Source organism: Triturus cristatus, chromosome 10 (genome assembly GCF_964204655.1).
Source record: "Triturus cristatus chromosome 10, aTriCri1.1, whole genome shotgun sequence".
In the NCBI taxonomy this organism is placed as follows: Eukaryota; Metazoa; Chordata; class Amphibia; order Caudata; family Salamandridae; genus Triturus; species Triturus cristatus.
In genome coordinates, this window is record NC_140593.1 from 541,222,021 (window position 1) to 541,245,995 (window position 23,975).

Here is a 23,975-nt window from a genome sequence, read left to right on the forward strand (position 1 = left end):
TCTGCCATACTAAGTGATTTAACCATGTACTGCTCTGGGATTTTACACACTGATGCTTTCAATCCTAGTGCAACCCTCTTGAAATTACATTTAAATGTCAGCGAATAGATGAAGAACTCTTTCTTCCCTGACATTTCAGGTTAGTGTAAGTCTGCTACATGCAGCTTTATTAAAGAGTCACCTCTGTCTACATTATTTATGTCTGGATTACTAACTGGTAATCTTTATTACTCTGATTCTTTCTTTCTCTCCCTAGCACCTCAACCCTCTCTCTCCTCCTGAAAACCTTCATCAGCATTCTGATCAAGGGGTTTGGAAATAAAGGACGCGGCATATCAGCAAGGGCCTGCGATAATTATCGCTCATCGCTTTGAGCGAGGATAATTATCACAGACTAATGCTGGATTCTATTGCGGAGATAGCGTGCTATCAGCACTGCTTATCTCCCAAGCGATAGGAATCCATGCGTTAGCTGGAAAACAGTGTGATTATCGCTGGAAATCCAGCGATAATCGCACTGCGACCAGCGATACCTTGCTGAGAGGGCAGGGTGGTTTTAGGCATGTAATCCACCTCCCATTGGATTACATGGCTAAGTCAGACTACAAGCAGGCGTAAGGAAAGTAGCAATAACTATAATTAGCGCAACTTTTCTTATCGCTCTGCTTGTTTGCGTGCAGCTTGATAATTGGAGAAATGTCGGTTAGCGACATTTCTCCAGTTATTTTGGCATGGAACGCCCACTTTGCATCTCATTTGCAAAGCTGGGCGTTGTTGTAAGGAGCACTAAATCAGCAAAACATGCGATAGCGTGTCTTTGCTGATAAGTGATTAAATTATCTCTGCTTTTCGCCCGAAAATGGATGCAAAAGCGGCGATACTTTCATAGCGCCGCCTTGCTGATATGCTCCAAAGTTAGTTACTAGAGTGATGATAGAGTTTATAGAGAGGACCTGTCTATGTGCAGTAGACATAGAAAATACCTTGGGGAGGCAGTCCTTAATGGGGTTTATGAAGGAATAACACTCTTGGAGTAAGGAATTGGATGAGGAAGGAGATGAGCAGGTAATAAAAATGTGAGGCACGCATTATAGTTCGTATTCATCTCGCTGGTGATAGTGACAGTGTTTGGAGGGAATTCTGAAAGTCCCATTGTGTTGGGCAAAGTGAAATGCAAATACACACCTGCGATTGTGGCTGCCCTGGTGAATCAGAGTGTAAATGTAAATGTATGTGTCTTGTAAAGCGCACTGCTGCCCTGAGGCGTCCTGGCGCTGTAGACCCCGTCCTGGCTATCCCTGTGAGATGGTCCCTTCAGGGTATCTCCAAGGTGAAACCAGGCATCCCCGGCAAATGTGGGGGGCCGTTGTGGAGATGATGCAAGCTAATGCTCAGAGTCGCCGAGTGTGATCCCTGGTTAGAGTAGGCACCGAAGCGAGAATTATCGAGTCCGCTGGCCCTGGTCCACGACCCTGCCGCGTCGGGGATCGAACCCTGGTCCCAGGCCGTCCTCTGCTTCTGGGTCTGCTTCCTCTAACCAGTGAGCCACACCTCTCCACTGTGTTTAGCTGCAGTATGCAGAAAGGAGTAAATTGGAGGTATTTTGGGTGCTTACAGAGTTCATTTGGAGCAGCTGTTTGTGTTGAGGAAGATCACATACCCTATTCAGAGCCTAAAATATTTCCTATAGCGAGTTCAGCATCTTTTGGTGTAGAAAGAGTTCTCACCAGGAAATAGGCCGCTTTAGGAGCTTACGGAAGGAAGTTGCCCATACTTGAAGCTCAGACACGCACGCACTTACCTGGATGGCTTATTTTTATGCCAGTTTTTCAGATTGTGTATCAGCAAGGAAAAGACCCTACCACGTAGGAGTGAGATTCAGCACCTGCAGCACCGAGTCCGGTTGGTTCCCGGAGCAGGTGTAGTAGCATGCATTGATTGGGCAGAGATCCAACCAAAGGCAGGAGCTTGGGCTGGCCAGAACGTAGAGTCTGCCATAGTTCAGCAAACACCAGGGGTGGGAAGCCCCTTTATTGGGTGGGAAGGATAATAGACCTAAAATCCTAATGACCACCAATATTAAGGTTAGGAGATAAGGCTATTAATGGAATTCAGAGCGGAGCCCAAAGCAAGATGGTTGCACTTGGGTTTACCGAGAGGTTTAAAGAGCAGGAGAAGAGAGAAGTTAATGGAGCACCAGAAGACCTTCCCTGGCAGAAACTATCAGTCTTGCTCCTGCAGGCAAAAAGGTCTCTGAGTTGGAACTGGGTTAGCACTTCATGCGGGAAGGAAGAGGAAGGGTTAGCCAAGTCTGTGCAGGGAAGAGGGCTGGTAAAATCAGATCCGATCTTTCAACAACCAGGAAAATTGGCTGTGGGACAACGAGGCTAGCGGTGATCAGGCAACGCGGTGTCCCTTCCGAGGATTCCACTCCACCTAACTCGTAATCAGGGCCATAGAAGGCATTGGTGCACTAAATAAGGAACTTTCCAATTAGAGCAGAGCACATTTGATTTCAATGCAGCACATTCCTCAAGCTTTCAGAAGAAAGGGTTTGAAGAATTCTGAAGTAGCATAAGAACAAACGCTCCAATGGTACCACGCATAGTTGCATGTGCATGTCTGAATCAATACATTTTCACATGCTTGTGCATATGCTTAGAACCAGCGACCGTGCGTGTGAGCAGAATACTGGTTTCTGAATGTCTGCATAATTCAGTTCCTGGGCCCTTGGAGGGGAGCAGAGAAACTGGGCTCCAAAGGTTAGTGGTGCCTGATGCCAGTACTAGCTGTCACAAACCCCATTCTTTTTATTTAAAAAAATTGACAAAATTATACATCAAGTGCACTGTCCCTTTGTACTGAGTCACACTTTAAACTAGGAGTGACCGACAGAGACGGGGACAGTGCGCCTGATTATAAAAGAAGTGCTCTGACAATCCACCCCTGTCCTAAGGATATTGTATTAGTGAAAGACAGGGCCTAACACTAACACCACAGCTCCCTCTTTAAAATTAAGTGGATGAGCCTCTCTCTGAAGAGAGGGAAAGGCATGTCCCTGCTGGCGGGTTCTATGCATTACTGTACCCACCTGCATCCTTAGGGGCACAAAGAGGCATAAAGACTGCTTGGGTTCTAGGATGGAGGTGTGGTCTCATGCCAAGAGAGGCTGGTTCTCATCCCATTCTTTTTTTATATCTGCCAGCTAATAACCCCTATTCTATGTATTGGCCAGCTTCCCTGCTCCTGCTGCCTGGCGCCTGCTGAAATACAAATGTGTGGCTTTGGCGAAGCCAATAAGGTTGGCTTATAACTGAAAATGTATGTTGTTTCGGGGCAGTTGGTTGAGTGTAACACTGCCTTCTTAGTAAGTTTTCTGCCCTGAAATCGCTGCATTATTGGTGTGTTTTTTTCTTTTTGCATGAACCTGATTCAACGAGACCCTGTTTCCACTCTGACCTTAATTAAATTCCTTCCCTTTCTTGTTGCTTATTTCCATCTTTTCCAGTGTCCGCAGGTTGTTTACTATAACCGGGGACTTTCTAATCGTGTTCTTTAGTCCTTTCTGTGTCACTGCCACCATCTAAATTCAGGGCGGGTCCTCCTCCCTATCTCAGTGCTTTTGGTTTGCGGTGATATAGATATATAGTTTTGTTTATTTCTTGAGTTTTATATAGCGCGGACTTGACCCGAGGGCATCAGAGCGCTTCACAGAGTTTGCACAAGCCGCAAATACCTGAGATACATTTGGAGTAAATACAGATACATAGTGACAGAAGTATACAGAATTGCATAAGCAGCACTAAGTAAGATACATTTGGAGTGAATATAGCTACATGGTGACATTATGTGACAAGGTATACAAGAACATTAGGGAATGATGCTGATATCATTTTGAGGTAGTTACGGTACACATAATTGCATAGCGCTTTACAGGGCATTACGGCAATTGTTTGCCGGAGGAGTAGGTAAAAAGAAAAGTACATAGTAAATGGAAAAAACGGTAGAGAAGAATGATCAGTGTTTGAGATGGACGATGTAGCTCTGAGGTAACTGGGGTAAGTCCTCATGACGGCATGGGGGAGTAGAGGCACAGTTTCCCCCGAGGGAATGTTGCACAGGTTTATTTAGAGGGTGCGGGGAGAGTGCCCACAGGCTATTTACTGGTCTCGCTGGCCATACTGCCCACAGTGCCTGCCTTTCAATGGCTGGAGGTGTGCTCTGGGGAGGAAAGTGTCCATGTTGCTTATCCAGCAGGGGATCTCTCTGCGGTGGATTGCCCATGGTGTCATCATCATATAGGATTTGGTAGACACCCAACTTTGCTTGATTCTCATTTGCTGCTCTTGGTAAATGTATGAACACTTTGACTAGATCCAAATTTTAGATTTATTATTCTCATTCTATATCAGGGAAAGTGTTTAACATCTACGTCTGCACCCACATTTATTAAGACTTTCCATCAACTCAAAGCAGCACTAAGTGGCACATAGAATTTAATGAGCGCAAAATGTGGTTTGCGTCTGAAAGGTTTTTCTATGCTGAAAAGGAGTGTAGTGTAGTTGCTATATCCCTGATAGGCTCTGCGCATTGGAATAACATACACTATAGATTTGACATAGGACTAAGGTCAGTATGTCTCTATCGAGTATATTAAACGTCTCGAAATTACAAGAGGGGATTAGTCTCTGACAACCGCATAAACATGACAACTTTGTTTCCCTTTAGAATCGGAACAGTCTCAGAATCGTAGAAATAATAGATAACAGTTTCACTCAGTCAATGGTGCATGCTTCGTTTCTACAGAGTTGCACAGAAATAGAGAGACAGGCGTTTTCAATGAAAGGGTTTATTGAACAGTCTTATTTCTCGGTCAAGAGATATGAATTGCTACAATCGTAAGACAGACTGCGAAGTACAATATGAACAAGGTTAGCAGTAAGATAAAATAATACTGCAATAGCATGGTTTGTAGCTATGACATATATTAATCAAAATACATACATAAATAACATAAGCTAAAATGTGATACTCATCTGATGCTTCTAAATTGTTCTACCCCAGTGTACCTAACCTAAGTGCAGTACGAGGTTTGAAGTAGGTGCTATTTCTAAAGTATAGCTAGCTATATTTTAGTGTAGCCAAGAGTTGCCAAAAGTTTCTCTAAGTTCTAGTCAGCTCCATACCTGAGAATGAGAGAGGTTGGAATCTCTTTTCTGGACTCGATAGTCTAACCCCCCGCAAGGGAAGTCAGAGAGCACTGGAGCTGGATTCTCTGAGAGGAGGATGGCAGCGTCAGGTAAGTGCATCAGGCTGGAAGTCGATCTCCTTCCGAACTTGCCATGGCGAACCGCGTAGTCTGGGTTGGATCCAATCCTCCGGGAACCGCAATTTGCCAGGGCAAGTGCTGGTATATTTATACCTTGAAGGTGTCTAGGAATGCCAGTATTGACGTAAAAGTCGGGCAGAGGAACGTCATGAATGAACCCCTAAGGAATAGATGTTCATGCATACTTAATGAGTTCTTGGAGAAATCAATATTCAAGCTGAGGGAAATTCCTAAAGGCTTAAGGGTCTGGTTTTCCAAGAAATCGTTGTGACGTGGATGCACGGATGTAGGTTGCCATGCCTGTATTTGGTTTGTACGGACAATGTCTAAATAAGGGCCGGATTTCTATGTCCAAATAAGGGCAATGTGAATTGTACCTATATAAGGGCATAAATCGGGAAACCTATATACGGAATCTTAATCTGCACACAACAGGTGCCCTTCAGCACAAAAAATGCTTTGCACTGCATCACTTTTCATAAAGTGGTCTTTACTGGGGTAGATCAGCTCAAAAGCTTAAAGGTTTTATTGAAAAGCCTGAGTTGCTAAGAGAGCCAGACCGGTCTTTGCATCAAAAATGAACCCATACTGGAAGCAGCTGTTACAAACGGTAATTTGTTTATTTCTCAAAAATAAGCATTGCGTGTATGCTGCAGCCCACAACACCCATTCAATGTCTTCGATCCTTCCGCGTTTCTCTTGACAAGAATTTTTTTACTGGAAGGTTATGCTTCCAGTATAAATGGCATGCTAGACAGCGCACACTTTGCTCTGTACCAGGGCATGACTGCACGGTTGGAGCTCCCACCCAAGGGGTGGTCGTTGCCGGCCAATCTTACTATAAATCGCCCTGCACTGTGTTTTCCCCTTTCTGCAACGCAAGAAATGTGGTTACTCCACTGCATTGTGTAAAAAATTAGGAAATCTGGGCCTTACGTTTTCTGAGTTTTTTGGCTTCTGTAAAAACTGAGCGCTGAGTTTTGATAGGAATGGTCTGACTGCTGAGTAGGTAACTAATTACAAGCTATTCCCTCACTTTCCTAAGTCAGGCCACTTTTCCGATCAGTCTCATTACCCAATGTTCATGCCCCATTTTGCAGTACATTTTGAGGTATATTTCTTAATAGATGTTGAACTCGGGAAGCATCTGGATTAGATCATTTACTTTATTTGACTACAAATTATCTGTTTCATTACAAGGGAGTGAAAAGCAAGGGAAAATATGTAAATACATGAATGTTGTGGCACGAGTAAGCTTTTTTTCTTCATATTTATTGACTTTCAGATTTTTTCCTTGACTACTTCATTTTATAGGAATAGGATGGTGTGCCGAAGCATCACCGGTAACATTTAACTCTCCACGTGAAAATAGCAGATTGCTTGTGCTTAGATATTGCTTTTAAATTCATGTTTCAAAGTATTTCTTTTTAATGTTCGATTTCTTTTTTATCGTAGTGCCAAGGACAAGAATCTTAGCGACTGGGGGAGCTTCTTGCAATCAGGAAATATTGCAGGTATGTGCAGTCCTCGGAAATATCAGAATTTATTATGAAATGCTGTCTTGTGTTCTTTGATGGAATTAGTTGAGAATGTTAGGGGTTTTAAGTAGTTAAAATGCTGGGCCGGCTTTCAGGGACAGCCAGAGGGCAGCCAGGCATTAGGGAGGACATTTTATGCCCAAGAAGGTCCTCCTCTAACTACCTGACCCCGAAACAGGCGAAAGGGAGCAGCACACGCTTTAGTATGCACACGTGTGTACGCTATGTGAAAGAGTGTACACCATTAAGGGACAGAGACGAGATCTTTGGATTTAAAACCAGTGCTTAATTTGAGCTGGGGGTTTCCGGTGCTCCTCACCAGCACTTAATTGTCAACACCGGTACATATGAATGTCTGACACATACAGTGGCATAGCTAGACCTATGGCTGCCCATAGCGGCCACTGCATTTGCCCCCCCCCCCGCGGCCGTGTGTAAGAGTAGGCGCGGGAGGTGCCCTCATGCAGCCTGAGATGAGCCGCCCCCCCCCACCCAGCTGCGCTACGCCACTGGACTCATGGTGTCTAATTTAGAGATGAGCACAACAACAGATGTTTATTAATAATGACACATTAAAATGACTAATACCTGTCGCCCAAGAGATTCTTACAGCTTTGGGGGCCTGGTATAGGCTGACTTGTCACACTTCTGGGAGTGTGATGTTTAATAGTTTTGTTTGGCAGCGCTGGCAGGGGCAATGGGTTGTGCCAGCTCTAGTGGCCTCCTGACGAGGGTCCCGGCACTTATTTTATTACAAATCAAGCACTGGGTAAAACTAAGGCCGTAACTTGTCATTTATCAAAAATTTGCTTGAACAAAATAACACCACCTCAAATTTTCTATGTATCAAAATAAAATTTGGTGTTAGGTATTTTCTTCAGCTTACGCCACGGTTTGAGTGGCACCACACCCCTCTTTGTATAATCACAGAGAAACATATTGAACACAAAATCACACACGTTATTCAGGTTTACAACCGGGAATATAGCCCACTATATACATTCACTGCGCATCACCTTTTCAGTGCTCCAAATCCTGGCACCAGTCATAGCCATAGGCATATTTATGGACTATACACATCATTTAAGAGGTTATAGGTAACTGTTGCTGAGTCCAACCACACCGTCACCCCGAAAATCAGGTTGTTCCCAATGTAAGCACCCCAAGGTGGAGCTCTGAATAGCCCTGAACTCACATCCAAGCCCATTGCAAACGAGATACTCTGATAAATCTATGGTGTAATGTGCTTACCCCTCCAAATTGTATTCACCTTCCACCTACCTAGCATAAAACAGAAAAAACATGGGGGAAGCAGGTGGGTGGGAGAAGAGTTGACCCTTGCACGAGGTCTTTCAGCTGGGGTCAGGCAGCAATACAAAGCGGCCTTACCCCGTGGCAAGGCAGGTTTAAATATTAAATACCTGAGTGCAAGCCACACCCATTGTCCCCCCTCCCACCCACCCCCAGGAAAAAACTGATTGCCAGCAGGTGGGAAACAGCAAACCAGAGGCAAAGCGGGGGTATGGGGTCAAGATGGTGGGTATGCCCGTTGTGGTCACTAAATCTGGGTACAGCTAGGCGATTGGCCTAGGCACATTCTTATAGGTACATACATAAAGTGCTGATTCTGAGCTATAAAACTCTTTGGGACTGTGCTAGACCCTGAAGTATTTTAATATTTACCAAGGTTACCTTAATAACAACTGACTTTAAAACCTTTGACTAGGGCTGTTGGAATTATGTTGCAATTGAGGACCAAATTCTGCAGCATGGTTGACTTAATTATGCAGCATTATGAATCGCATTGTGTGGCAGTATGAATTCATTTTTTTTTATCATTGTAAAGCACATTAATACTGTCTTGCCAAAACTTTCCTATCGTTGGTACCAGTTTGACGCCTGTGATACAGCAAATTAAAGCTACTCAGTTACTTTTTACAATGGTGCGGCATAATGTTTTTTTTGTGTTTTTGAATGTTTAAATCTATGAGGCGTGTTTCTTGTAATGTTTAGATAATGCAGCAGATGTTGGATTAAGTGCATTATGGAGTAAATCCATAATCAAGCGAAAAATGCCACAGCTGCACAATCACATAATTCCAATGATATTGACTATTATATTTGCAACCTTGTCTGGGAAAAAATAATCTTATTGCTCCATAAAAAACAATAACAGTCATGCGAGAATCTCAATTAACTCCTCTTGAGAGGGCCAGGGCTAACTCAGGTAATATTTGTCTGATAATAATACCTTTTTAATGGTTACTTGAGCACCCAGACCAGACTGTAATATGGCGTATGTCAAATCTTCTCACCAAAGTTTTCATTTTTCAAAACAAGGCTGAATCCACACATATACATGTCAATGAATGTACGTATGGCATTATTATGTGCTTCGACACATATCAAAAAAATATATAATTAAACGAAACAACTACATGTGCAATGGCCCTAATATGCTGCCTGGTAAAAGCTCTCCCGCACCTAAATGACCCGACACATGTATGTCGTGTCAACAACTCCTCAGGATCGGAACGATGCTCAAAAACGGTCCACCTTTTGATAGCTTCAAGAAGTCTGTATTCTGTGATAGGACAGATCATTGAAGTGATCGAGCGAGGGAAGGAAAGGAAGGGGACAGCGGGGAGGGAGACTTGAAATGACAACATACAATATCCTGTAAGTAGCAATTCGCATGTAAACCACTCGAGATATGAAATGCTTCTAATGTAACAGACAAAATACTGTAAAGAAAAAGAACAAGAACTTGTCAGACGCGCCCTGGAAGTAATCATATCTCCTATTCATTCACCATAGGAACAGACACAGAAGCTTTCTGGAGAGGGCACACGCTGCTTGGTACACATATAGGAACAAAGAGATATATGAGTGATCACCACAACACCCTGTCTAAAACATCATATATGGTATAACATTCACAAGAGATAGTTCATGTCTCCAAACCTACCCTCTTTACACAAGACCTGTCGTCACAGGGTAGTAAGAGATACCAAATAGACTCTTCAACCATTCCCTGTTCAAGCGGCCTGAACGTAGAGAGAAACAATCATCGAATAACAAAAACACGCACTATATCTGTAAATGTCCCTCTGTATAGTTGGATGGCGAATCACATGTAATGCAGGGCATGGATTCCGTAACGTGGAATAGTTACATAACACACAATTGACGAATACAACATAGAACACAAAGCGACTGAAAGTGCCCCTCAAATCCGGACACATGCAAGACCAACTTTGAAAGTTTTATTGGTTGTTTCTTAGAGTAGGGAATAGGACTTCCTCCTGCGCGAGACTTGTGTCTCACCAACAGTGAGGAACATGGGTTTATGTCAAATACGGCACTATAGAATCTCAAATCATATCCATACTGCCGATATCCCGACCACCTGCATGAGAACGCAAAGTGTGTCTCGGCTACAGGGAAGGACACCGCAAGTATGTGTTTGAGGCCGGTCTTAGGTTTAGCTCGTAAAGTCAGGAAATGCAGACAAAGCAACATCTCAGGTCAAGGAAACGCCTCCATAGAATGAGAACTGAGAAGTGGTGTATCAACACCCTTACCGGACCCCCACGAGATGAACAAAGGAGCGCCTCACGCCAAACCTCCACCACATGGGACTCCAGAATAATCGGCAGCACTGCAGGGAGGTGGAAATGCTTTTGAGTCCTTCCGCGTCCCTGACGGCAGCGCGTCTTCTGCAAAGTATCATGGGAAATGGAGTCTTTATTTCCGGACGGCCTCGAGGATGCACGGAAAACGTCAATGCGGCAAAACTACCCAGTCTCGGGGTGAGACAGGGTTCAGGCTGACAGCTCGGAAGACCTGGGGAATCATGACAGTACATCCTCCTTCCAGAGAAACCTGTCGCACTTCTATGACCCTCCGGGGTTTCGTTTATGAAAAGCAGTGATCATCCTTGGAGCATGTATGTTGGTTAAAGGCTCACAGTAATGTTCCTCAGGTCCATATCCTTTCCACGCTACCATATACCATCTCTGTTTTCCCCTTAGCTTGGTATCCAGAATCCGTGATACCTCATATTCTTTTTCACCGTTCACCCACAACGGGATAGGTTTTCTCTTAACAGGCGTAACAGAGGGTTTCAGCAATGACACATGAAACACAGGGTGAATTTTCATTGTAACAGGTAAAGCTAGTTTAAACGCTACAGGATTAACACATTTCAACACTTTGTAGGGGCCTATGTATTTAGGTTTAAATGCATTATTCTTCTTAAACTGAATATTCTTGGTTGATAACCAGACAAGATCTCCTTTTTTATACTCAGGGCCTTGACGACGGTGCTTGTCAACTCCCTGTTTATACCTAGTCTTTGCTGCTTGTAACTGTTTTTGCATTTCTTTTAAGGTTTCTTGAATGTGTTCTACTCTGTTTTGCACTTCTGGGAGGTTAGATGCAGAACACGGATGGCTAAAAGGGAGGAATCTTGGGTGGAACCCATAGGTAGCATAAAAAGGTATGGTGTGTCTAGAACAATGTTGCATGCTATTAAAGGATACCTCTGCTAACCACAAATAATCCACCCAGGCATCAGTGTTCATATCTACGAATTACCGAAGGTACTGTTTTATGTTCTGGTTCACCCTTTCGGTTTGCCCGTCCGTTTGTGGATGAAAGCTCGTGGATAATGTAACTTGAATCCGTAATGCAGCACACCATACCTTCCAGAAACGTGCTGTAAATTGGGACCCTCTGTCTGAAACTATCTTTTTTGGCAGGCCATGTAGTCTAACTACATGCACTTATAATAACTTGGCGAGTTGTTCTGCTGAGGGTACCTTTTTGCATGCCACAAAGTGTCCCATCTTGGTGAGATAATCTATAACTACCAAAACCGTGGTGAATCCTTCATCTGGGGAAGACCTACGATAAAATCAATGGATATGTTCTCCCAAGGAATTTCAGGAGTAGGTAAAGGCTGTAATAGCCCTTGTGGTTTGTTGTGGTCAGTCTTCATTTGTGCACAAACCTCGCATGATTTAACCCATGAAGCAATGTCTCTTCTCATGGCAGGCCACCAGAATTGTCTGTAGATTTTATCTGTAGTTTTCTCGACGCCAATGTGGCCCGCACAGGGTATCTCATGACACCGTTGGTATACCTGCTTTTGCAGCGGTTTAGTGGGGATTAATATTGTTTGATTTTCCACTCCACGTGACATTTGAGCCAAGTCCTCCATTTGAATGTTTGGATTCCACGAGCAACTTTCCTTAGGAAATCGCTTGTTTGTACCGCACAAACAACTTTATCAGACGGTATAATGGCATGTTCCAAACATTCCTTCTCTTCTTGATTCCTGCCTGGTCAAAGCATCAGCTTTTTGTTGTCTTTTCCAGGCCTGAAGGTAACGATGAAATCGTACTCTTCAAAAAATTACATCCTTCTTAGTTGACGAGGCGAAAGATGTCTAGCGGAACGCATGAATTGGAGGTTGCGGTGATCAGTGTAGACAGTCACCTTTTCCCTGGCTCCTAATAGGAAATGCCGCCATTCTGTAAAGGCTGTTTTTATAGCCAGCAACTCCTTCTCTGCGATGGTGTAGTTTTTCTACGCCTCGTTCAATTTGTGTTACATAAACACAATGGGGTGTAATTGACAGGTGGTTTCATTGCGTTGGGATAGCACTGCTCCAATCGCGAACTCGGATGCATCCGCTTCTACTATATTCAGTTTGTTTGGATTCGGATGAGCCAGCACTGGCGCTGAAGCAAAGGCATGTTTTAATTCATCAAATGTGGCTTTAGCCTCTTTAGACCAAAGAAATGGGTTATTCTTCCGTGTCAATTTGGTAATGGGAGTAACCATCTTGGAGAATTGCTTAATGAATCGCCTGTAAAAATTGGCAAAGCCCAAGAAACATTGAACATCTCTAACGTTCTGAGGTCTGGGCCAGTCTTTGACTGCAAGAACCTTTCTCTCTGCCATTTCCTGACCTTGAGGCGTCAGCATCATGCCTAAGAATTCTACGGTGTCCACTTGGAATTCACATTTGCTTAATTTACAGTAAAGGTGATTTTCTCTTAGGGCGTGCAATATGTTACTGACATGCTGCACATGTTTGTCTTCTGTTGATGAATAGACAAGAATGTCATCTATGTATATGACAACGTAACGGTCCAGAAAGTCTCTTAAGACTTTATTGAGGAAATACTGAAACGCTGCGGGAGCATTGCATAGTCCGAAGGGCATTACCCGATATTCATATAGCCCGTAGCGAGTCTTGAACGCGGTCTTCCACTCATCCCCAGAACTCATTCTTACTAAATGGTACGCCCCTTTCAAATCAAGCTTGGTAAAAATCACAGCGTTCTTCACTTGTTCTAACAATACAGGTATCAGAGGCAGTGGATAGCGGTTTTTGACCGTAATGTCATTCAACGCTCTGAAGTCGATACACGTGCACCTTTCTCCATTAGCCTTGGGTATGAAAAATAGTGGTGAAGCTGCAGGTGACTTTGAGGGCCATATAAACCCCAATTCCAAATATTTATCCAGATAACGTCACAATTGGTTGTTCTCAGGTTCTGACAGGGCGTAAACTCGCCCACAGGGAACTACTGCCCCCGGGATTAAATCACTTTGACAACCGTATTGCCTATGCGGGGGGAGCGTCTCTACCTGTATTTCATCGAATACATCCTCAAACATTGAGTATTGTACGGGCAAAACCGTGTCTTTTTCTGCTGCTGTGGCAATCCCTTGACAGGTGGAGAGAGCTTTGGATGGAGAGATGTAGGATCTTATGCAATGTTCGAGGCAATATTCAGAGTCAAAAGAAAGTGTTTTGTTTCCCCAATCGATGGTGGGATTGTGTTGCTGTAGCCAGGGTAACCCTAGAATTATACCATATTGGGGGGCCTTGATTATCTGAAACACCATAGATTCACAGTGATCTAATCCATGCAACACTACAACTGGCTGAGACGCGAAAGTAATCGGGCCGGATTCTAAGACTCTTCCGTCCACTGCCATAACGATTTCTGGGTGTGATTTCTTAATTAGTGTTATTCCCAGTTGTTTGGCCACATCTATGTCCATGAATATAGACAAAAGGTACACAGCCGACTGATAGAGTGCACATCAATATCAAAGTCCCATATTAGTACGTTTCCTGTGCCAGGCAACTCCGAGACCTGCTGTGTTTGGATCCCACTGGAAAACCAGAGAAGTCAAATGAAAAAAAGTGGAGGTGGCACCAGGTATGAAGTCACAGTCACGTGAAAACGGATAGGTTCACTGTGGTACTTTATTCTCCTTCATATTACATGTAAAAACAGCCAACGCGTTTCGTTCCGTTTAAAGGAACTTCATCAGGGCTGTAACCAATACAGAACAAACATATAAATAACGACATAGATATAAACATGAACATTTACTAATACTAAACATTCAAAATTATATCCCACATGGCACTAAACAAATAAAAAACACCATATATTATGGACATAAACATATCTAATATCACATAATACATTGAGGACATAACTCATAAAACACACAATTGATATTATCAATTCACAGTTAAAATGAAAAATAAGTTATAAAAAAGCATACTATTTACAATCATATACGGTCATTTTTATTTTATGAATTTCAGGAAGAAAATGGTGACGGGAGAAAAAAGAAGAAGAGAAAAAGAAACAAAAAACAAGAAAAGAGAAACAAACATCTGTCCAAAAAAAAAAAGTATCAATTGCTGGTAGCATGAGTGCAATGAATATTCCCCAAATACGACATATGCATCCCCATAAGGGAAAATAGACTACTATATATACTTTCTCAAAGCAACATATAACTATAAATTGAAAAGTATGAATATATATGGGTTCAAATCTCACCAAAAGTAAACGCTCTATGTAAGTTATTTTCGTAAATCTCCGAAGAAAGTAAAAATCAGGAATAGCAAAGGTCAATCTAAAATAAAAAGTAAATAGTGGTGGAAAGCCGGAAATTGACCACGACACAAAAGTATCACATACTGTTAACATATATGCACTGAGTATGTAAAGTACATATTTTCACGTAAGAAAAGAAAAGAACAAGAAAAAGTATGTCATTTCCTAATTAGTTTAGTACACAGAGAGGCATATGTGTATTCAGCAATTCTCACCAGAAGTGTAATTCCGAACGCGCCCTTATATTCGAAAGCTTCTCTGTAAGTTATCCAAAAACGTAAGCATCAAAAGTTGATGTAGTCTAATCTAAAATAAAAATTAATAATGCCCATCATATTAAAGCCAAGTGGATTTATGGAAAATAGACAATTATTATTTAAAACTCCATATATTGAAAACCCAATATATTTCAAAATAACGGGGGTTTCTGGCCCAGATTTATCGCCAACCCCTATAATTTTAAACATGATAAATGTCAGTAATGACTCAAGTACGAGTAAGTAAAACGATTTATTACACAGAGTTACTGTCTTTCTCGGTTTTGAAAAACACAATTTAAATAAAAAAAAGATTTAGATCCCCTTATATACCTGTACGTTGTATATTATCTCTATACAATGCTAGGAACCGTTTTTTGTCTATTTACTCGGCTTTTTCTACCGTTGTATTAATTTTGATGAGAAATCTTTTCTGACTCATTTGGTCCGTGGCACCTTTGTCTTTATTGGTCTATTAGATTGAAAGCACCTCTGATATCGGTCATCATTACCGATTAGTGAGCATCACCTTTAGGCGTGTTAAATTGTGTTTTTCAAAACCGAGAAAGACAGTAACTCTGTGTAATAAATCGTTTTACTTACTCGTACTTGAGTCATTACTGACATTTATCATGTTTAAAATTATAGGGGTTGGCGATAAATCTGGGCCAGAAACCCCCGTTATTTTGAAATATATTGGGTTTTCAATATATGGAGTTTTAAATAATAATTGTCTATTTTCCATAAATCCACTTGGCTTTAATATGATGGGCATTATTAATTTTTATTTTAGATTAGACTACATCAACTTTTGATGCTTACGTTTTTGGATAACTTACAGAGAAGCTTTCGAATATAAGGGCGCGTTCGGAATTACACTTCTGGTGAGAATTGCTGAATACACATATGCCTCTCTGTGTACTAAACTAATTAGGAAATGACATACTTTTTCTTGTTCTTTTCTTTTCTTACGTGAAAATATGTACTTTACATACTCAGTGCATATATGTTAACAGTATGTGATACTTTTGTGTCGTGGTCAATTTCCGGCTTTCCACCACTATTTACTTTTTATTTTAGATTGACCTTTGCTATTCCTGATTTTTACTTTCTTCGGAGATTTACGAAAATAACTTACATAGAGCGTTTACTTTTGGTGAGATTTGAACCCATATATATTCATACTTTTCAATTTATAGTTATATGTTGCTTTGAGAAAGTATATATAGTAGTCTATTTTCCCTTATGGGGATGCATATGTCGTATTTGGGGAATATTCATTGCACTCATGCTACCAGCAATTGATACTTTTTTTTTTTGGACAGATGTTTGTTTCTCTTTTCTTGTTTTTTGTTTCTTTTTCTCTTCTTCTTTTTTCTCCCGTCACCATTTTCTTCCTGAAATTCATAAAATAAAAATGACCGTATATGATTGTAAATAGTATGCTTTTTTATAACTTATTTTTCATTTTAACTGTGAATTGATAATATCAATTGTGTGTTTTATGAGTTATGTCCTCAATGTATTATGTGATATTAGATATGTTTATGTCCATAATATATGGTGTTTTTTATTTGTTTAGTGCCATGTGGGATATAATTTTGAATGTTTAGTATTAGTAAATGTTCATGTTTATATCTATGTCGTTATTTATATGTTTGTTCTGTATTGGTTACAGCCCTGATGAAGTTCCTTTAAACGGAACGAAACGCGTTGGCTGTTTTTACATGTAATATGAAGGAGAATAAAGTACCACAGTGAACCTATCCGTTTTCACGTGACTGTGACTTCATACCTGGTGCCACCTCCACTTTTTTTCATATGTCCATGAATATGTTGGTGGCTCCGGAATCGATCATAGCAGGTCTTTCTTCCCATTGACTTCCTAACAGTAGTTAAATCGTGATAACAAAAAACCTCTTTCGATAGGTTTCTGAAATAACGTTCAGGGAGGGAATGGCGCTAAAGCTCGAATGTTCCCCTCTTCCATCTCTTGAGCTCTCTAGTTTTCCTGCGTTTTCTTGGTGCTTGATACTTCAGTGCGTCTGAATCCCCCATGATTGTTTTGGGGCTTTAGAAGACACTCCCTAACAAAATGTCCCTTCTTACCACAATATAAACAAAGTCAGTTTTTTCTTCGCGTGTCTCTTTCTTCTGGGGATAAAGCTGCACGGACATTGCCTATTTCCATGGGTTCTGGTGTGGTTCTTGATTTTGTTCTCCAAATCTGGGTCGTTCGAATATGGTTTGTCTTTCTTTTTCGTATCCCCTTTTTTTGTCACCCAAGCGATGATCTAGTCTCAACGTAAGGTGCACTAATTCGGTACATGCTCTAGGTTGGAGATCGATCTGGGCTATGATGTCTTTTAGCTCGTCTCGTAGCCCTTGATAGTAAATAGCGAATTGTTTTTCCTCGGGCCAGTTATTATCGGCTACCAATCTCCTAAATGTAGTGATGTAGACATGCAGTTCTTTGTTGCCCTGGCGTAACTCTAACAATTCTCTATCGGCTGATAGTGTGTGGGTTCGCCTATCAAATATGTTTTCGAATTCGTGTTTAAAAGCGTCCCAATCATATAAAAGCCGGTCATCTTTCTGAACCAACGGTACCGCCCATAAGGCTGCATCCCCTGCTGGTTACGAGATTATAAAGGCTACCCTTGATTGGTTGGTAGTAAACACCTTGGCTTTACAATTGAAACACAACAACACCTGAGTGAGAAAAACCTTTAAAAGCCTCCCCGTAGTATCTTTCTGGGGGAACTAGGGGGATAGGAGTGGGCATCTCTACAGTTATAGGAGGTGAACTAAAAGGTGACACCCCTCCTACATCAAAAGGGTTTTTCTGCATGCGATCCACCTTGGCCTATTGCCCCCAATTTCGTCTGTAGCGTGTATGAAAATGAATTTCGGGGACATTGGGAGATCCCAGGCCAGAACCTCGGACAGGCATGTCATAACCCCCTGCCAGAACTTTGTCAGCACACCGCATGACCATATTGTGTGAAGAAAGGTGGCCTCGCCGTTGCCGCATCCTAAGCATGTGGGGGAAGCCACCAGGCCAGCTCACCAGAGCCTGCGCCAGGTAAACTATGCGCGGTGTAGACATTTAAATTGAATGATGCACAGGCATGAAGAGGTGGGTGCGCCTCATAGGGATTCCAGGGCCTTGGTCCAATTGTCATCCACTATCAGACCCAAGTCTCCCTGCCAGGTCGCTCGGAGGGCATCAAATGTGGTGGAACTATTGGTAATTAGGGATGGATATAGCTTAGTATTTTTGTGACTTCCCAGGTCTCCCACAAGCAGTTCGCCTTCTAGTGGATTGAACTATGGAAGAGACTCCAGGTTTTTAAAGTATGGGGACAGGGCATGCGAAATTGTAGACATTTGTAAAATTGGTTGCGTGGCATGGCAAATTTGCTTTGGAGCTCCTGAAAGGATTTAATTGTCAGCCCATGCATGACCACCCCCAATGAGGATACGCCAATATTATCCCATCCTCGGAAGCCGGATAGATTGGCCATTTGAGGATTATGCCATAGTGGGGTCTGTCGTGTTAGGCGGCCCCACCACCTCATCCGCCGCAGCAATTGTCTCCCCACCTGAAACACCACTCCTGTCACGAGCGGTAAGGCCCGGAGCTCCAACCTGCTATAAAGATATGTGTGAAGAAAAGTGTTGCCCATTACCCATTGTTTGACTGCGTATACGGGATCGTCCTTGTACCACAATTCGTTAAGCACTTGCAGGTGTGATGCTGCATGGTAGGACTGAATGTCTGCGGCTGCAATGCCACCCCAGTAGGTAGACTGAAAGCAAGTTTATAGGGCCACTTGTACTGCGCCTCCTCACCACAAAAGTTTACCCAATATTGCGTTCACTTTCCGAAACCAGGCAGCAGGATTCGGATATGGGTGGTTCTGCAATTGGTGTAAGAGATGGGGGAGGGATACCATCTTCAAGATAGCGGATCATCCGTATAATGACGGGCAAGTGTGACTAGGATTTCACCTCTACCTTTACTTGTTCTGTCAAAGGAGCTAGGTTATAATCCCAAGAAATAGGCTGAGAGGCGGACAAGAAGATGCTAAGGTATCACAGCCCCTCTGTGGCGATGTCAGGTCGGCTGAACATGTGCCAGAGTCATGTGCCCCTCATATCGGCCACCGAATGGATTTGCTTGCATTCAAATATAAACCGGATGTCTCCCCATACACCTGCATGATACAAATGAGCCTAGGGCCTGTTCTATGAGGGTCAGTAATCAAAAGTAAGACGTCATCGGCATATAGTGCAATTCGGTCTGAGACTTCCTGTGACCATTCAAAGCCCCGGACCAATGCGTTGATTTTGACCCAAGCGACCAATGGCTCCATGGCCATGGTGAATAAAGTAGGAAACCCGGGAGAAACCAAGCATCCACATGCTGCATATAAGATCCGTATATAGCAGATTTACGTATGATAAAAATCTGGGGCGAATATTGAGGCTTCGCAGGAAAGCAAACAAATAAGTCCAACTGACAGAATCAAAGGCCTTATCAATAACTGCTAGAAATAGGACGGCTGGGCGTCCCAGGTGATCTACAGCAGCTATGGCATTGTGAGCACGGCGGATATTATGGCGAGTAGCACAGTAGGGCATGAAGCCATCTTGGTCCGGATGGACTAGGTCAGTTATATGGGGCATGAGCCGGTTGGCCAGGGCTTTGGCGAGTAGTTTGGCTGTTATTTTCAATAGGGAAATCGGGCGGTATGAGGAGTGGCGGCTTGGGGTTTTGCTAGGTTTGAGAAAGACCACCACTTCAGTATGTCTCCAGTGTGGGGGGAGCTGCTTCTCTTCCAATGCAGTTTGAAATAGTGGGTGCCCTGTTGCGGCATGTATGCCTTAAAGAGTTCACATGGAAAGCCATTGTGGCCCGGAGCTTTACCTGGGCGTAAGTCAGTTAGGGCGGTTGCTAACTCTTTGACTGCAAGGGGAGTATCAAGCAGTGACATGGTAGTGTCTAATAGGGCCTTCTGGGGGTAGATCATCCAGAAAGTTCTGTATTTGGGCCTCTGGCAGCACATCGCTTTTGGCTTATAGTGCCGTGTTGTAGTCGGCAAACTATTGCTGAGGGATCGGTGAGAATATCGTTGTTGGGATCGCGAACGTTTGGGATATGAACCGGCTTCAGTGCATGCTGGAACAGCCAATGCAGTAATTTACTAGATTTGTCTCGCCATTGATTTATCCGACTACGGGAAGCCAACCAGGCAGTCCCTGCTTCTTCTAGAATTCCCTCATAATACAGCTGTTGCGCTAGGGCCAGCTGACAACATGTCATATCTACCATGTGTGTCTATCCATGAGCGTGAAAATTGGAAGGGGGCTCTGCAGTGGATCAGAATGGCGATGCCTCTGGCGAACTGTGAGTGAAAGTTTTGGTTCAAGCCATAACGAGACAGACAGGGTGTTTTAGAACCTAGGAGGTGTGTTTCTTGTAATTACAATTCCTGACCATTCCTCTCACACTCCTACACCACACATAGTATTGTTTTTGATAACCAGTGCTCCCACAAAGTCATAGGTCGCAGCACGCCCCGTCCTGCAGCTTGTGGGAAGACCCTGATGATGAAGCATGCCACCAAGGGTCCTTTTGGCGGGTGAGGTGTATTTGAACAAAGCTGTGTGCTTTCCACCATTGTAGGAGACACACGTAGTCTGTAGGAACACTTCTATAATTTCCCATAAGGGGGGATACCTTTGTTTTTTGACAATATAACTTGAGGAGGACATATCCACCTCTTCTGCTCTTTTTAGCATTACCTATTCACTCCCTTCTTGCATTACTTTGATGGGGGATGAAATCTCCTTGGCTCCAGAGGGTCCTTGGGGGCCACCTAGTCCTCCTGCTACCTCCAGTAAGCCTGAGAGGTCTTTGGAGGGCAAGCCCCCTTTCTCCATCACTCTGCAAACATGCCTCCTGGCACACTACTGGTTGGGGAATGAATTCCACTTTGCTCCTGAGGGCCTCAGAACTAAAGTGGACTTTTCCCCCCAACTAGTAGTGTGCCAGGAAGCGCATTTGCAGTCACTCATATACTCCAACACTCACCTATACTTCCTTTCACATATGCAGTTACTCACCCAAATACCACTGACACATCCACTCATGCACCGACTCAGCCATACACACACTCAGTTAACCATACAGCCCCTCACACACGCACTCACTAACCCACACTGTCACTGGCTCACCCACTCACTCATCCATACAGGCAGTGACACCCACCCTCACCCACCCACATAGACACTCAGACACCCATACAGGTACTCAGACAACCAATCACTCACCCACACAGCCACTAACATACCCACTCACACACCCATATAGCCACTTAGACACCAACTGATATACTGATACAGACATTCACACAACCAGTCACTCACCCATACATTCACTGAGACACATAATCACTCACTTATACAATCAGTTACGCACCCATTGAATCATCCATTCAGGCACTCATACACCCACTGATTCACCAATACACCTTGGTGTATATATATTTAACACTCATAAACACTCACAGTCACTGGATGATGTCATCAGTGATGTCATTTGAGATGTCATCAGTGATGTGATCAGTGATGTCACTGACCATTTCATGAGTGATGTAATATTTGAGGTCATAAGCAGTGCATTGTGGGGCCGCGAGATATAGTTAGCTCACTAACTATAACAGCTGAATTTCACTGGTTTTCTACTAGTGAAGTCTGAGCCTAACTATAACGTCCCTGTAACCTTTGTTTTTTTCATTGAATATATATATATTGACAGAAAAAAAGGTTACAGGGACCTTATAGTTAGGCTCAGATTTCACTCATAGAAAACCAGTAAAATTCATCCTTTATATATATTTTCATACATACATATATATGTATGTATATATATATGTATGTGTGTGTATATATATATATATATATATATATACATATATTTATTTATTCATTTTGTACACAGCGATATAAATTGAGTGTTGCAGGTTCTGCTCGTAACGGATGAAATCAGGTGCATGTGTACTACCTTCAAAGCCGTATTCGTGCTATGACAATATCTACCAGGGCAGCTGGGTAAGAAATGTTCAAACTGCATACATATCACATATTAAGGTGCTCTAGTGCTCTATTCTATGCTCTGTTGAATAATAATTGCCAGAGCATATTGGAAGCTCCTTGAAGGCAAAGCCGTTTGAGGCAGTGTCCATGAAATTATCAACAGTATAGATTCAACAGTAAATGCTCGGTTGCCATTAAGATATTTTCTTAAACTGTGTTTCAAATTGAAGCAGTAAGTGCCTGCTCTATAAGCTCCTTTGAACAAGCGAAAGGTGTAACAGATCAGCCTAGAGCCACCAGCAGTGTGTCTTGGCAAGCCATAGAAACAGGGCAGGAATGACCATAAAAACAAGGCCGGACTGACCTTTTATTCCATTAGGCATTTCCCTGGTGGGCTGGAGTCATTGGAGACCGGTTTTAAACTCCCAACAGCTGATGCCTGCGTCACTTTACTCAGCTCCTGGAGGGCAGCAGGCACAGGGAGCTTCGAGAGGAAGGTAGGAGAGTGATGGAGAGTGAGGAGAGAGAGAGAATGGATGGTGGATGGAAAGAGAGAGAGAGCGAAGAGAGGAAGGGTTTTGGGCTGGTTTGAGCATTTTTGCCAGAACTTTTGGTTCCCCAGTCTGACCCTGCATAGAAACTTCTCAGATTCAGACTGGAACAGAAAATAGGCCCGGGCACAAAAATAAAAGTGCTCCCCCATAGTGAATTAGAAAGCTAAAATAGTGGCCCATGTAGCCAAATTGCAGCAGTTTTGAACATGTAAAGGCACGCTGTATGTGTGTTTTGCAAGACATGGAAGAATGCATGGATTTGAGCTTGCTGCAGGCAATGTTTTTTTAAGATCAGGGAAATAAACTATAAAAACCGTCCCAGCAGACCATAAAACAAGTCCACATCCAGCCTAGAAACTGGGCAACACACTGACCTCTCAGACCAACCCATCCGGCTCTACCAGTTCAACCCTGAAGCTGATTTCTTTTGTTTCTTTAGTAGTATAGCAGGTCTGCTGAGAAATTCAAATATTTTTAACAGAGAGGGAGACGCAGTTGGTGTCTCATAGCAACTACCTCCTCCTGAGAAACTCTAAATGTGTGCAAATAAAACTACAATCTGTGCTGTGTCAAGAATAACATTGTGAACTTTAGTAGACACTAAGCGGGTGTCACAGAGCCAGTCACAACTAATGGCTGCTCGTCCTGGCGGTGATTTCAGGGCTCTATCTGGGCCCTTAGTTCTCTGCATGTGGTATCCAATAACGGACTGTGGCAGAAATGCATTGCCATAAGTTTTTCACTTTCTGGACTTCAACTTGGTCATATTGCATCACTTAAGTGATGCCAAGAGAGATTACAGCGAGGAAGGATTGGCCTCAGACCAGTGGCGTCTGGTAACATTTGAAAGTGGTGAGGCCTAAATGTTGGGTATAAGTGCAAGTCTGACCAACACGAGGGGCATTTGGGGGGCAGGAGGGAGATTCTTCCCCAGAGCAAATGTTCAAGAAAACAGTTGCCAATGGTACATTTCAAAGCAAATTCGAAAATGAAGAAGGTTTTTAGAGCAATTATTTAAACACATTTTACTGTATTAAATATGTTCAACAGTTACTGTAGTGTGCAACTTGGGGAATTGGACATAAGTACACTGAAACTATGGAAATGTCACACATAAGCAATCTGAAGACTTGGCATATATTAATAAATTGTTTTACTGTCAGATTTTGTTTTATGTTGTTGTTCTTATATTTGAGGAACAAACACGATCCCATTGTAGCTAAAACATATGTAAGCCTTTGGGTTGCACATCA

The 23,975-nt window shown here is 42.8% G+C and overlaps 1 protein-coding gene across 1 annotated transcript in view; it reads left to right on the plus strand.

Annotated features, from left to right (window-relative positions):
• XYLB (xylulokinase) overlaps positions 1-23,975 on the plus strand; it is a 738,622-nt gene that overhangs the window by 546,217 nt on the left and 168,430 nt on the right. Inside the window, exon 16 of the mRNA XM_085632025.1 lies at positions 6,785-6,843. Within this exon, the coding sequence (XP_085488151.1) occupies positions 6,785-6,843 (59 nt within the window). The remainder of the gene's footprint in view (positions 1-6,784; positions 6,844-23,975) is intronic.